The following is a 15443-nucleotide window of genomic DNA, read 5'->3' as shown; positions in this document are numbered from 1 at the left end:
ACTTTTTGAGTTAAGGTTAACATTTCGCTTATTGATTTGCCTGTGAAGTAAAAAAAGGGTTCAACCCTGTTACTTTGACTCTGTGAGAAGAGATCAAGAGAGGCTAGAGAAAGGAAAGGATATCGAGTTTCCAAACTAGTTGACATTCAATATTGTTTTGCTTATCGATTTACCTTGGAAAGATGAACAGGTTCAACCCTGTTACTGTGACTCAATGAGAAAAGATGACCTCTACATTTTCACTTTCCAAACTAGTTGACATTCAGTATTGTTTTGCTTATTGATTTCATTTTGGAAATATAAAATAATTGAACTGTTACTTAAATTTTGAGAAAGATTACTTGTAGATTGTCACTTTCCAGACTAGTTAACATTTAGTTTTGCTGTGCTTATCGATATAACTTGGAAGGATAAAAGGGTTCAACCCTGTTACTATTACAATACTTTATTGTTACTATATACTCTGAGAAAGAATGACTTTTACACCTTCAATTTGCAAACTAGTTGACATGGAATATTACTGTGCTTATCATTGAAAAGATAAAAGGTTTCAACCCTGTTATGACTTCACAAATTTTTTTAAAGTTAAGACAGAAAATATTAAAAAAATTTATTAAAAAGGCAAAAAAGGTCATTAAAAAAAAAAAAAAGGTTCTGTTAAAAAAAAAAAAAAATCTCAGCTTAGAGAGCTTTTGGAAAATTAATTTCTTTAGTTTTACCTTTGGTATGTCTCTTTTTCTTTGAGGGTGGATGGTAGGTGGAAAAGTTTGAATCCTCATTTGTTGTGCCGGCAGTTTGTTTCCACTGTTATTCCTACCCAGCCAAATCTTTACTCTGCGGCATGTGGAGCGACACAGGAACAGATGCTTTGAGGGCTTTTCAGTTCAGCTCGGCTCTGGCACAGATTATTCTGAAGCTTTTGGCCTGTGTCTATGCACGAGTTGCCTTTTAGCAGCTACATGCTGTCTCTCTTCCGCACACATTGCGGCACACCTGCAGCACTTCCCTTCATATTACTGCAGCAGATGGGGCAGATGCTCCAACATCTGTCTCCAAATTCCTTCATGTAAAACACGTTCAATTGAATCATCAAGAGAACACCTCAGGCTAGGTTAAGTACACATAAAGGTGTTTTTTAGGTCTGTGAAAATGATTTTTATTGATGTGATTCTCATAACCTGTTTCCCGAACATCTAACCAGCCATGTTAACTGTAAATTGGTTTGGAGTGATTTTATATTAACCAAGATTTTAATCTTTAATCAAGATAAACCAACGAATTAAGTGGTTATTGCAGTTTTTTTTTCTCTTCATGTTAAAATGCTTTAACAAAAAGATTGATGCACTGACTGATAAAAACAAAATCTTTATCCAATTTTTATTGGAGTTCCTTTAAATACCATTATAGTGAAAACCATGATAAATGGGTGATGAATTTGGAAACATTTCAAATTTTTGTATAAAAATGCATTTAAATTTCTGTTAACGAAAACCAAGCAGTTTTATGAAATGTTTGGTTTGTTAAAATGCTTTTTGGCAAAAAGTTTAACGGTTGGTATAAATTGCGTAATGTAACGAACTACATTTCAGTTTCTGAAATTGAAATGCAAATGTTTTATATTTTTGAAAATGTTTAAATATTTTTGGACTAAACATGGGAGTTTTGATTTGATACAAATTGACTGTATAATGCAACATATGTTGCATTAGTTTCTTTGAAATGCTTTTATGTCAGTAGGATTTTAAAGAAATTAGCAAATTTTGTTATATTTTTAATGAAAATAAGAAAATCTTATTTTGTTGACTAAACTTGGTGTTTGTTAAAATAACAAATACAAAAGTTTTGTGGGGGGAAAAAAAAGTCCATTAATCTCTTAACATTGGTTTAAAGTCATGTTTTACGTTGTAGTTATCAATGCAGGTGTTTTTTTTTTTTTATGTTTATTTATTTTTATTTTTTTAAATGACATTAATGCTGTTTGGTACTTAAATTGCAAAATGATTTCTGATTAATGTACATATCGTTTTTGCTAAAAACTTACAACAGGTAAGTTGTGCAACCTTATGCTATTTCATTTTCAATAAAAACTACATTGAACAATTGATGTAATCCAAGCTATCCAGAATAAATTGTATATTTTCAAAGCATTTTCTTACTTTGTTTACAATGCATTTGTTTTTTTTTTGTTTTTTTTTCAGTCATTTACACTGACCAGAAAGAGGATTGTGCACTACACCAGCTTCGACCAGCGCAAAAGGGCTAACGCTGCTGTGCTCATTGGTGCTTATGCTGTGAGTATCTCACTTCTGTCTTTCCCTCTGTCTTCCTCTGTAACTGTCATCAATTGCTTTCACCAGTCTCGAGGATTCGCATTCATGGCCGAATCTGTCATGCCCCTGCAAATTAGCCATTCAGCTGTTTCCATTAAAACCAATAATCCTCCCACATTGACAGCAAATTCGTTTGCCATACAAAGTCGTCTCGGATGTTTGCCAGTGTCTTCATTCCAGACTCCCCCTCAGAGACAGCGACAGAGTGCTGACTGACTTGTGCGTCCCCCGCGTTGTGGCGGCACAAGAACTATGTCCTTGACTGGATCGCATGCCAGTTTGTCCTGTTCCACTGCATTCATTCATGTAGACCACAGTGTACACAGCGGTCCTTGTGAAACACTATGGCCGTATGAGCCATTCCAGCTGATTGCGCCAATGGACCTCTCCTCTTCCTGTTCGTGTTGCACTTAAGTCTGGGCAGATTTAGTACTCAGATGGCACCGTTGGCTTTGTCAAAGTAATGTGGGTCAGTGTACCATTTTGATCAGCCCTCCTTTTAAATTACTTACCAGTTTTACAGGGTCATGGCACCAATTTTTTCCCCAATAATATTCATAGCTTGATCCGCAATTAATCAAGCATGCACATCTGCTCAGTATATTATGTTTATTTGTGCTGATTTGTACAGTCAAAGCAGCTGCTGTCTCACACTATGAGATAAGCTGTGGGAGATAAGAATGCCTCTTTCCTCATGAATATTGATGAGTCCTAAATGGCAACATGGACAGGAAGTGGTATGAGAGATGCATCTCCAGTTTCCTTCAAACTGAACTGAAAAGGGTGTTCTGCAATATCAACATCTTTTTTCACCTGATTCTGGTCTTTTCAAAGAGGTGGGGATCTGATGTACATTTGCTTTTCTCTGGATAAGGGCCATGACGAGTGATAATCTGGTTTTCTGTATAATCTGGTTTTGGACTGTGATGCAATACTTGCCACCATAAATCTTGTGCTGGATGTTTGTACCTGCGACTCCACTTTCCTCTTATGGTTGTGGTTTCCTTATTTATTTTGTTATTTTGCGAAGTATTCAGAACTATAGGTCAAAAGTTTGGAATAATTAAAAATGTTCAAATGTTTTTTTTTAAAGATGATTCTTATGCTCGGCATTTTAAAATCATTTCTAAAGGGCCATGTGACACTGAAAACAAGAGTAATGGCTAAAAATTCAGCTTTGCATCATAGTAATACATCTTTTTTTTTTTTTTTCCACAATTATGATTTCAGTGTGAACAGTCAGAATTCATTGTTTAACCTAGGTCTACATTCATAAAAATGATTTATCCATAAAACTTGACATGCAATTCACAACTCAATTTACAGCTGGGATAAAACAAGTTATATGCAAGTATATTTTGGGGAGAAATGTACATAAAACCCTTATATATGTATAATTTGACACTAAGTTTGATGAACTTGAAATGAGTGTACAGCATTCAAAAGATTGTGAGGTAAACTTGACAAAAAATGTACAGAAAATGTGGGCTGCTTTCATTTTTGTCTTTGCAATTCTAATTATCTTGCAAATATCCCTCAAAGTTGGTGTACTTCCTCAAAATCAGTCTACTAGGAATAGTCGCCTTTTTCCTCCCAGTCTAAATTTAGTTTGAACCTTGATCCCAATTTTTAATTTAGTTGTCTTTAATGGAAACTCATTTTAGCTTCCTTCAAAAACCTAACCTCTGGAGACGGCCATCAAATCTTGCAGATTCTCTCCTATAGACTCAATAAAGCTTGTGTTTTAAATAATTCTCTCATTTACTGGCATAATCATTTCCAAATTGCATAAAACCTAGTTTCTGCTCTACATGGTCTTGCCCATCACTCACTGCGTGCATGGATATGTGTTCAATGTAGTGCTTTTGTCTGTCTGCTCTTGAAATGAATTTTCTGTAAGTAGGTTTTTATTGATCCAGGCTTGTGTGGGATGCACTCCTCTGGCAAGCGCAGATGTTTGCTGCTGATTTGCCCTGCGGTAGATGACCCAGTTTTATCGTATGAAGGAAATCATTTGTAGCTGTGCTAAGATCTTCCATCTGAGTCAAGTGGGACAGTAGGTCGCAACACAAACAAACAAGCGCTGACCCTTCTCACGGGACTGAACTTAATCTGCCGAACTGTTCAGCTAATTGTTCGGCCGGTGTATATTTCATGAGCTCGTGCACAAATTATAAAGCTATGGTCTCCTGCACAGACACAGCCTTCAAAAGCAAAACAAGAACTGGGAGTGAGGTCAAGTTTCAGTGTGGTCAAGTACTGGAGATCTCAAAGTTCGGTTTAGCCAAAAATTGAAATTCTGTTTGTTGTTTTGAAGAGTGTGCGGCTTGCTCTTTCCATGCCATTAGCAGTTCGCAAAGACCCAAACCCTTTCGTTACTGTTGCTACATCCGACAAGACATGACGCTCTCACACAGTGAAAAACACATCACAGCGCAAAGAGCAAACTGACAATGCGCCAACAGACCAGAAAGAGCAGGTTACTTTTAGTGTGAAACAAATTCTAAGCCTGCAGATTTTGTCACTTTTTTTAAAGAAATTTAAAACAATAAATAGTGTTTTGTTGCTTTTTTGTGTGTCGTGACGGATCCCTGAAATGCCTCCGTTCAAGTGAACCCATCATCTCTTCCAATTTACTAGTTTTTGCACAAAATAAACATAAATGAAAATCAAACTTGCTGCAACTTATAGTACAAATAATGCAAAACACATTTGGATTTGTGGCTAATCTAGTGCATTTCCCACATGCCTGTAGTTTGTTTTGTTTAGTAATTCGTTTAGGTTTGGCATTTCTAATAAGTGTTGTTTTAAATAAATGTCAGTGTAATTTATGTTTGCTTTATACTTTATTTTTTTCATTCCTGTTTTTTATTTTATTTTTATTTAGTGGATTGCTTATGGAGTGAAGGACACGAAATTACGAGTTTATAGTGGTTTTATTTTTTATAATCAATAAAATTCATTAATGAAACCGGTGTTTAACGTTTCGTCGATGCAACTTATGTTTGCACACTTTATCTACAGAAGAAAATATTCTTTATTTATGGAAAATCCCAATTATAAGAGACGTAGCTATGTCAGTTTGTGAATGAATCATTCCTTCTAGCTTAATCATTTCAGTAGATCACTTGTAGGCCTGAATGATTTATTCACAACTCAATTTTCTGTGAAAATGTGTCATTTAATTTAATATTTTAATGTTTTTGTGCTTCTGTTTTGAAGCTTCACACTCATTCTTTTGTAATTGCATGGAAAAGAGTGAGCAAAAGTTTTAATTTTTCTTCCTTGGACAAAATAACATTCAGAAAAAACTGAGTTTGAGTAAATGACATCATTTTAATTTTTGAGTTGACTGACCCCTTTTTCTTTGTTTAATTCAAGATGGACTTTGGCACGGTTCACATACATTTCTTTTTTGTGGCACCATACTGCTGTATTCTGACATCAAGCCACAAAAATGTTGAAGGAGTGAGCAGAAATCTTATTATGGAGTCCTTTTCTATGATGTCAAGAGGGATTGATGTGGATGTAGGGAGTAGATGACCGCTAAAACCCGTCGCTTCAGCAAGTCTGTGTGCGACTGCCGCACTGTGCCGTGACAAGTCGTCCCAGCTTGAGAAGGGCCCCATTGTGCTGAGCCACAGCATCTCAGCTGTGTGACACATTCTGCCCGAACATCACTTCCCTGAAAGTGCATTTGTGTATGGGACAGAGAGGAAAACAGACAGACATGGAGAGAAGAAAGATTGAATGGGGGGTGGGAAGTAGCGGTGTCCCATTTGTGTACAAATGGTTATTTCTGGAAGTAAGATTGTGATTAACTGATTTTACAAGAAAACTTATTTTGCACGATTGTCGACTAAAATATTTTCATTTCAGCCAGTGGACTGGATTAAAATGATGACATACTGGCTAAATTTAAAAGATATTTTCACTGACTAAAACCAGAAAAATTGGGCATCTAGAAATGAATAGTTTCAAACCAATCACCACCGCCCCCCCCCACCCATCAGTTAATCCAATTGTAAACCATTTTAAAGAAGCAGTTCGCTAATAAGTAACGTGTTCAAAGTCTGTGTTCAAACTGCCATTTTAATATTATTTAAATAAAATTATAGTATTTACCTAATATTTGAAGTTGGCTTATATATATATATATATATATATATATATATATATATATATATATATTTATTTATTTATTTTTTTACATTTCAGTTTTCATTATAATTTTGTTTTAGTAATTTTAGTACTTCAGTTTGTTTCACTTTAACATTTCTCATTTTAGATTTTTTTTTTAATCTTTAACACTAACGACACTTGTGTTAAAGCCTGTAGAATTAGCACCTAGCATTCAGCTGCTTCGCTGGTGCACTAATGTCATTTACTGTTCATGTTTCTCGTCTCAGGTGATTTACCTAAAGAAAACACCAGAGGAAGCCTACAGAGCCCTTATTTCCGGCTCCAATGCCTCATATCTTCCCTTCAGGTAAGACGGCCACCACATATCCACATCTTTTGCAAAAATAGAATTTTAAAAAAATGCCTGTTTTTGTCAAACCTTTGCTTGTATATATTTTGCCTCATTTCTCCCACTTTTCTCTCTCTCTCTGACTCTATCTCTCCCTTGCTTATCGCACACTGCACTCTAATCTGATCTGAAACTTCTTTGCCCGGATAAATATACAAGCAAAGTGGAAAAACAGCACGGACGTTTTGCGAGCCAAGAGGCTGACAGGCCAGATAGTTGTTGTCGTGCATCCATGTAGTGATGCTCATATTTGCAGCGGGATTAGATTATTTTGCCCCTGCGGGTCGACATCTCTGGCCTTTCATTTGGGATTACAGCGTGCGGCTGGGTCCACACTCTCATGTAATCTCTTTTCTTGAGCTGAATTCTGGACTCGGTTCCAAACTGTCCCAAAGGACAGGACACGAAAACCTTTGAGCTGACGGCCGTACGCCAGGCTGAGCAGGACGTACGTAAGGCCGTTGAGCAGGATTAAAACCATCTGTGGCAGGCTCTAGACTCAGTGCAGCCGGTGTGTAGTGGTAAACTGCTCTGTCAGATTTGTGAATGGGTCACTTTGTTGGATAATAGTGTTGTCATTTTTAAATGTAAGTAATAGGTGTTCACTTTTACTTTTGTGTAACTGTTTAACTGTTGAAATTGAATCACTAGACTCTAGAGGGGATTCATTAGTAGTGTTCCCATGCAGTATAATGTTTAAAAGGGAAAAAATCGTTTTTAGTCACGGCTTGGTGGTTAGCATGCAAAAAAAATGATGTATTTAATAATTAAAAAAATATATCATATGTAATAATAAATAAAAGTAGATGACAATTTGGCCTTAAATATTTTGAATATTTTTCAAATGTTAATATAACATTAAGTATATTTTAATTTAATAAAAAAAAATTATCATGTGAGATTTTTTTCTTTCTTGTTGAAATACAAACAGCAGGAATATTAGACTGCTGTCACTTTAAGAGCTGCCCAGATCCAATTTACTGTTACATATGTTTTCATTCTCAGCTGTTTGCTTTAACTTGAGACCTAAATTACTGTGTTTATGAGGATACTTGCATAGAAAGACATTTAGACACAAACAAATGTGTGTATTTAACAGTTCTATAAAACGGTAAAAATAACTCCCGTGCTCTGCGCACCATCTTCATGTGCACGCGCCTCTCAGACAGCACACACATAGTGAAATTAGTTCTCTTTCACTACTGATTGCATTTCAACGGCTTAAAATCACTTGTTTTTAAACTGAAATGATAAAAAATTCAATCTATACGTTTTTGTGACCATGTAGCACAGCAATCTTATGCGAGCAACCACAAATTCCTACTGTTTATTCGTGTCCACCGGTATTTTGCCTGCCCCTATTTTAATTACATTCTATGAGATGTTAAACATGGTCTTATGACCTTTAAATATGAATTTAAATATTGAGTGTATTTTAATGAATAACCTTTTAATAAATATTTTTAATCATGTATTAAATTTGATTAGAAACTTTGCAAAGGTGAGAAAGAAAGAATAGGTTTAAAACAAAATTTCAAGTTAATTTCTGGGGAAATTGACTCGTATCTCATTTTTGAGAACAAACTGTGTTATTTATTCCATAATATTCCTTTCTTACAGTTGTATGGTGGTCACATGATGATTAATGTGTCTCCCAACTCGGTGCGAGTCTATTTTTCCTGTCATGCTATGTGTAAGACACATCTGTGCCAGTGTGACTGCTGTTTGGTTTTATACCGCCCAGTCGCCCTGTTAGATGCTAGCCGTGGTTCCAAGACGCCCCCCTGCTGTTTCTTAAAATGACGAAGAATTCCCATGGAGGTATTATTTCATCTAGAACATTGCTATTCCTCTTGTAAAACCACTCTGTCACACAAATCACAGACACATGGCATTTTTCATTACCATGTAGTTAGTATTCCTGGTTAGTCAGAGCTCTTGGTGGTTTGCCACCATCAAATGAGATTTGACCCCTCAGCTCTGCCCTCCCTATTTACTGACCCAGAAACACAAAAGTCTTAAAGTTCACCCAGGCCAAGCACATAGCTGCATATTCTATTATGCATGCATATATAATGAGGGACACGAAGAAAGACGGGGTGACCCATCGAACAGAAACACTCATTGTTAAAGTGGACTCTCTTTAGCTAATGATTCAGAGCTGTATGCACTGAATAGTGAAGAGGCCTACATTTTCTAAATCTGCAATCTTCAGTGCAGTCCCATGATGCTTTTAACCGAGGGTTTATGGAACAGACCGTATATATATGTGCTTTCTGAGATGAGCTGTAAGTGCTTCCGGTATAGATTAGCTCTGGCCTTGGAAACATCCTTCGCTGAATGCAAACAGGAAAATGCAGCTTTGTTTTTAAGTGCTGTTATTAATGCTTTTCCCAAAAGGCTGAAATCCCCCTTTGGTTTTCTTTGTAACACAAACTTTCGTGTCATCAAGGGAATTTTTTTTTTTCTTTTTTCCACTCATTGACTGCCATTGGTGTCTGAAACCAGAAGGAATTATGTTACTCATTGGTGGGTTTATTGGTCAACATGTCTATTGTGTGGGCATTAGTTCAATTGCTCTTGTGCTTTATTTCTAAGAGATTAACCTTTGTCTGACACTTCCTTTTGAATCGCAGTTGAGTCATTATCAAAAAATATGTTGGCTTTCTGACCTGCAAAATGTTTTTGAATTAAATTCTGTTTTCCCTAAAAAGTGTTTTAACTATTAGGCTACATATAGCATTTATTTGGTGTTTAGTGATATTTAGTACTTGAATTGATGTGAGCAAAACAATTTCATATTGTTAAATAAAATATTTGGTCATAAAAGTATGCCTTTCATAAGGCATTTCTTAAATATTTAATCTTATAGTCAAGGCACATACTCATTACAGTTTTTAAAGACTGAACTAGTTTATAAAAAACAACTGCTCCTTGGGCTTGTCTACACTTGTTGGGAAGCAACTATTTATCTTCGCCACTTAATATTCAGTGGCATCTAGGTCACCATTATTACCATTAGTGTTTTATCCTGCTTATTGTGAAACTGGCATTGTCAATGTGACAACATTTTTAAAATATGAAGTGTACACTTGTTTTATAGTCCTGGTTAGAGCATGATCTTGATATGTGGACAAGCAAAGGTTAAACTACTAAGATTCAAGTCCTGAAGGAAACAGCGAGTCTGCTGGTACTTTAAATTAGTCATTGTGTATAAAATCCTGCAGAATGTTTACTAGTTATACCTCTTGTGGCACTTCTTTTACTCTGTTTGCAGTTCTATCCATCTTGAAGGTTAATTGGGCTCTTGTTTCTCCACAAAGATGTGATTGTTAGCAGCGTAGCTGTAGCCATGCTACTCGTGGAGACAAACAGTGCGACATTTAGTTATGTAATGCTTAGCAATTGGTTAATTCAGGAAGTAAACCATTGTGTTGTCTATGAGAGGGAAGGGGTCCTGATGGGAAACAATGAACGGGACATAACATTGAATAAAGTGAAGCTCTGTGTGACACCCAGTACGTCACCAAAGGAACAAATTACAAGATGTTGGCTGAGAAGGTATGTTTATTTCTGAAGTAATAAACTGCTGCACCTTTTTCATCACATTTGTTCTTGTTCCAAAAAGAGGGCTTGAATGGATTTTAGTTGGCCACTTTTTTAGACTATTTTAGTAGCCCTACAAAACCTGGGAATGTTGGGTTTTGATCTTGGGTAAGCAAAAGTTTATCCAGCCAAAATGTGTGCACATTGATCTTGGTCGCAAAGCAGCATTTTCCCACACCAAGGCTTACTTGGAAATAAACTTACATAGCCTACAAGTTTACACCTAATAATGGTATCCACAACATGACCTGAAATGATTGTCTTCAAGCAAGATCTTTTAGCATGACATTTGAAAGTAACCTGATAGTTCAGATGGTTTCTTGGCAGTGTAATCTATAGCCCCTTTCACACTGCACGCTGGTCCCAGAAAATTGCTGGATTGCTTTCTGTGTGAACACAAACACGTCCCAGAATTGATTTCAGGATCGATCCTGAGTTGAGGATCTAGTAAAATTGCCGGGTTCAGTCCCAAAACGAGTACTGTGTGAACAAAAGCCAGAACCAATGCCATTAATGGTGTGTTGTAGTGATGACACACGATATCGTGTTTCTCTTTTACTGGGTGTTTTGAAGGCAGATCAACATTCGCAACAAAAAATATGTGCAAACTGTAATGAAGCAGAGATCAGGTATTTCCTCACTATCCGTGCTGAAGCTGAGAGTTTTCGCCAGCTTAAGTGAAAGTTAATGTGCCTAGCGTTTTCAACTCGTACATTACAAGTCACATCCTGATGTCACGTGTTATTACGGGACCTTTACGAGTTGTGTGTGAATGCATGCACAGATTCCGGAAAAACATTGGCAGTGTGAATGAACCAAAATCTTGGGAACAATTGCCTAGACCCATTACCCATGTATTTTATGGAATCTCAGTGTGAAAAGGGGCTTATGTTCAAGTAAAAAAAAAAAAAAAGTAAAAAGTATGCGTTCATTATACAAATATTGAGAAATATTGAGAATATTGCTTTTGTAACCCGGATCGGGGGCTTCAGTCTGCAGTGGACAATTCAGACCTTGGCATTGCAGTCTCATTTTGTAAGAATAGGGAAATATCTTTCTCTGTCTGCCCAAATATTTGACCATACTAAGAGAAAAGCAGTGACAGTCTTTCAGAGGATGTAAGCAAGTCCTACTCTGAACTGTATGGCAAGATCTAATTAGTTTTTTTCAGTCCATTTGAGCCCAACTAATCCAGATATAGCACGATAGAGTAATAGTCTTCTGGGTCTCTTTAAGGAACTCCACACCCATTCCTGTGTGTGCAAGGGGGGAGGGTCACTTCCGAGATTGGGGTTCCTGTTTCTTTAAAGTTTCACTACTGCATGTGTATGCCAAATTTAATCCGATGAACTCATGTATTCCTTCCTTAATCGATCGACCTTGCATACAGTAATCTTTTGTATGTTTTTCCACCAATTCTTGGGTCAACTAATAAAAATCCAATCAGAATTCGTCTCTTGGGCTTTTGTTGCCGTGTCATTTCATTCGGCTTTAGGTCGGCTAAGCTGTATCTGTCTTGCCAAGCTGTTGTGTGCATTGAAAGCTTTTAGACTTATTAAATCATATTTGAATCATGAAGATACCCAGCCTACCAAGTCTCAGAGGAACTTTGACCCTGTATGATTACAGCATCTACTGCAGTGGCTGTAAATCTGTATTTGCTAAAACAAATCATGTCTGCGTCTGTGGTATTACGTAACGGCGCTGAAGTGCCGCTTGTGGTTTTGGCATTTGTAAGCTTGTTCTGCTTTGCTCCTCTACAGTGCTCACCCAGGACACACCCTGTGCTTAACAGCTCTGTTTATCCCAGCCTTCTGAACCCAGTCTAAGACCGTAAAGAAGCAGATTTATATGTGAATGCATTGACCAGCCCTCTCTGATAACTTCTTTGTTGGAGAAACTAATTGCTATCGATGCATTCCCATGAGATAGCATTGTTTGACCTGCCACTTATGGTAAAGGCTCTTGAGCCTGTAATTGTCGTTTAGTCAGAACTATCCGTCACATTGTCTAGTCTAGAGATTTGAGTTTTGGGCTGATCACCGAAAGTTCCAGACCCCACAAAGGGCAAAACCGATGTGCCCCTGTGCATGGCACTTGACCTTTGTTTACTCTGTAGGGGATTGATCTTGCAAGTTGCCTTGAATAAAAGCATCTACTGAATGTCCAATTTGTAAATGAAAAGTGGAAAAAATGTGCCATTTTTAAATTAGGTTTGTCTAACTCCTGGCCTCCACTCCCAGAGGTGAGACATTACATAATCCTCAGGATGTAAGTCTGTAATCGGTGCCAGTAAGCTGCTGTGTATTACAGCCAAATCGATTGGCTCAACATTTCTCTGTGCTGTGGAAAAGGAAGATGAATGAGCCACTGGCTGGTGGGAAAGGCTCCAGCTGTATCTTCAAACATTTCTTGGATCCTGCTGGTACAGATAATTGTGTGGAAAAAAAACTTCAAAGCTCTGTTGGAAACTTGCTTGGGTTTTCTTATTGTCTCCCTTAAAAAAAAAAGAAAAAAAATGACTGCTTGTTAGTGTTTATCTTCATATTTGAGTTGAGGCATTTGGGCTAGGAACCAAAAGTCGCAAGTTTAAATCCATCTCGTGTTTTCCTTGAGCAAGGCACTTTAACCATTCTTTGTTTCAAGGGGAATACTGAGGAACTTAAAATGGAAACATTGCTTTGAAAACCATTCATTGGTCGGCGCTGATAGCCTTGCTGTGACCCGAGTTCCCCTCTCTCTGCCCTGTGCTTTCCCGTTGCAACAAAAATATAATTCATTGTACCTTGAAGAAATCAACCTAGTAATGATAGACTTATCAAGTCTAATGAGTTTGTTACCTCGAAGCGGCGGACCAATACACAAGACCTCCATGCCCTCTTCTGGGAGTTATGGGATTGCATATACGAGTACGTGGTGTTTGTGTGGGTAAATGGAGCCTGATACTTTCCATTGAGGCACGCTGGGAGACTTCTGAAAGGATCCCTGCAGAACACTGACCCACTTTTTATGCAACCCAGCCTGCATCATAAAGAGCGAATTAAGCGCATGCATAATGCAAAACTCAATTAAAACGGACACAAAGAACCTGTTCCTTGACGTGCGTTCAACAAGGGATGGTGTATAGGTCCCTTTTAGTTTCTGAGGCATTAGGCATTTCATTACAACCCTGGCTTCCCCTTGACCCAATGACATAATTGTAGGTACACAAACAAACGAACTTGGAGAATTGAAAGTGTTCAAAACATTCCTGTCCATGACATTAAATTTGCCTCGACTTTGTAGATGTAACCCATCATGTTGCTGGCTTCCCACACTCGTACACTCTCCACAGCAAGGTTAACGTTCTTCAAAAACGCATGACAAAAACCAGCACAGTCTCGCATGTCGCTTTACCTTCACTCTCACATCCAAACACAAAGGCCCTGACCCCGTTACTTGTATTCATGGGCAGGTAATGGTTTACTCTGGATGAAAGCAGACCACCTGAGAGCAGTGGTTTGAAATTAGCGTCTATGTTCCTGTTCTTTGTGCATAACATGACTTGATATTCTTGTTAATATTCCTGTGGTTGTTTCTTTCTTTTCTTTTTTTTTGTTCGATTGTATTTTGTGTAAATACACCCACACAATTTTAACATGCCTTCTTGTTTTCTCTTTCAGGGATGCTTCATTTGGGAATTGCACATACAACCTGACGGTCCTCGACTGCTTGCAAGGCATTAGGAAGGTGAGATGTTCACTATAGTACTATATAAATGTTTATCTGTAAAGTGATCTATCATTAAAAAATAACTAATGCAAATTCATTAATCAGCTTACATTAGTACAAAAGATATAGGTTTAAGTGGTTCAGCACTCAACCTGTACACACCAATCCTGGATTATACTCACAGGTGCTAATCGACTGCTTAATCATCCAGGAACATTTGTGTCTACACGTTGGAAAAATTGCTTCATGCAGGTTATGCTGCTGATGGCTTATATAACACAACAGGTGTCTTCAGTTTGAGCTGCGGGGCAATGAATCTCTCTTGTGTCTTTGTTCGAATCAGCCTTCAGCTTTCTGGTGTATCTAACTCAAATCCATTTTGTTTTGCATTCTCAATAGCAAAAGGCTAATTGAATTCAACAAACCAGATCTATATTTGTTTTGGAATCCAATTAAAATCAGATTTCCTAAATGGGTAATTTGTCCCAGTTTGAACATTTCATATAGGTTTTTTTTATTTTTTTGGACACAATGCCTATACACTACAGTCAAAATCCCCTTTTTTATATTTTAATTTAGACATTTTAAAAACATTTCATACCCTGTTAAATCAGTCTTTTAAAGTTTGTAAAGGATGCCACTCCAGACTCTATCTAGGCTCTGTCAAAACCAACATTTTAGCCTAACAATGTGTTTCTGTTCAGTTCTTTGCTTAAAGTTGTCAAACTAGTTGGCAAGTGTACACGTGAGTTTGTCAGTCGCGTCTGTTTTGCAAGTATCTCCGCAACAGCAAAACAAGTTTGCCGGTATCAATATGTGGTTTCAACTTGACCCGCCAGAAAGACTTGTTAAACATGGACCGCGTACGTTCTTGAGTGCATTCCTACATGCTTGTCTCTCCAAAAAACTCTTATGCTACTTAAAATATCTTTTCGTTCAGCCTACGTCAAAGAAAACCAGCAGCACTCTCTGACAACATACCCATCCCTTGTTTACTGTTGTTTATTAGACCACAGCACTCAGATTTTTAGTAGGAGCGGGCAAGATGGTCAACAAATTGATTGACTAAATTGAGTTTAAGTATTTAAAAAAAAAAAATATATATATATTAATTTTTTTTTTTTTATTATTTATTTAAAAAATAAGATTTTTCTCTTCAAAACATTCTTTTTCCTTTTTTAAATCTTAAGTTTTTAAGACTTTTGGGCCTTGTGCTTTGATGTTAAGATGGTAGTTGTTGCTTTGAGACAAGCATATGTGACAGT

General features: G+C 37.1%; 1 protein-coding gene and 1 long non-coding RNA gene across 6 annotated transcripts in view; one reads left to right on the top strand and one right to left on the bottom strand.

The window, feature by feature from the left end:
• Positions 1-15443, bottom strand: part of LOC127986930 (uncharacterized) — a 71006-nt gene that overhangs the window by 9900 nt on the left and 45663 nt on the right. The gene's annotated exons all lie outside the window — the stretch shown is intronic.
• Positions 1-15443, top strand: part of LOC127986928 (dual specificity protein phosphatase CDC14AB) — a 41715-nt gene that overhangs the window by 4508 nt on the left and 21764 nt on the right. For all 5 annotated transcript variants that reach the window (XM_052589185.1, XM_052589184.1, XM_052589187.1 and 2 more), the window contains exons 4-6: positions 2199-2291; positions 6740-6819; positions 14130-14196. In XM_052589185.1, coding sequence (XP_052445145.1) covers positions 2199-2291; positions 6740-6819; positions 14130-14196 — 240 coding nt within the window. The remainder of the gene's footprint in view (positions 1-2198; positions 2292-6739; positions 6820-14129; positions 14197-15443) is intronic.

The sequence above is a fragment of the Carassius gibelio genome, chromosome B22 (genome assembly GCF_023724105.1).
Source record: "Carassius gibelio isolate Cgi1373 ecotype wild population from Czech Republic chromosome B22, carGib1.2-hapl.c, whole genome shotgun sequence".
NCBI classification, from domain to species: domain Eukaryota; kingdom Metazoa; phylum Chordata; class Actinopteri; order Cypriniformes; family Cyprinidae; genus Carassius; species Carassius gibelio.
This window is presented reverse-complemented; position numbering and strand designations above follow the sequence as displayed.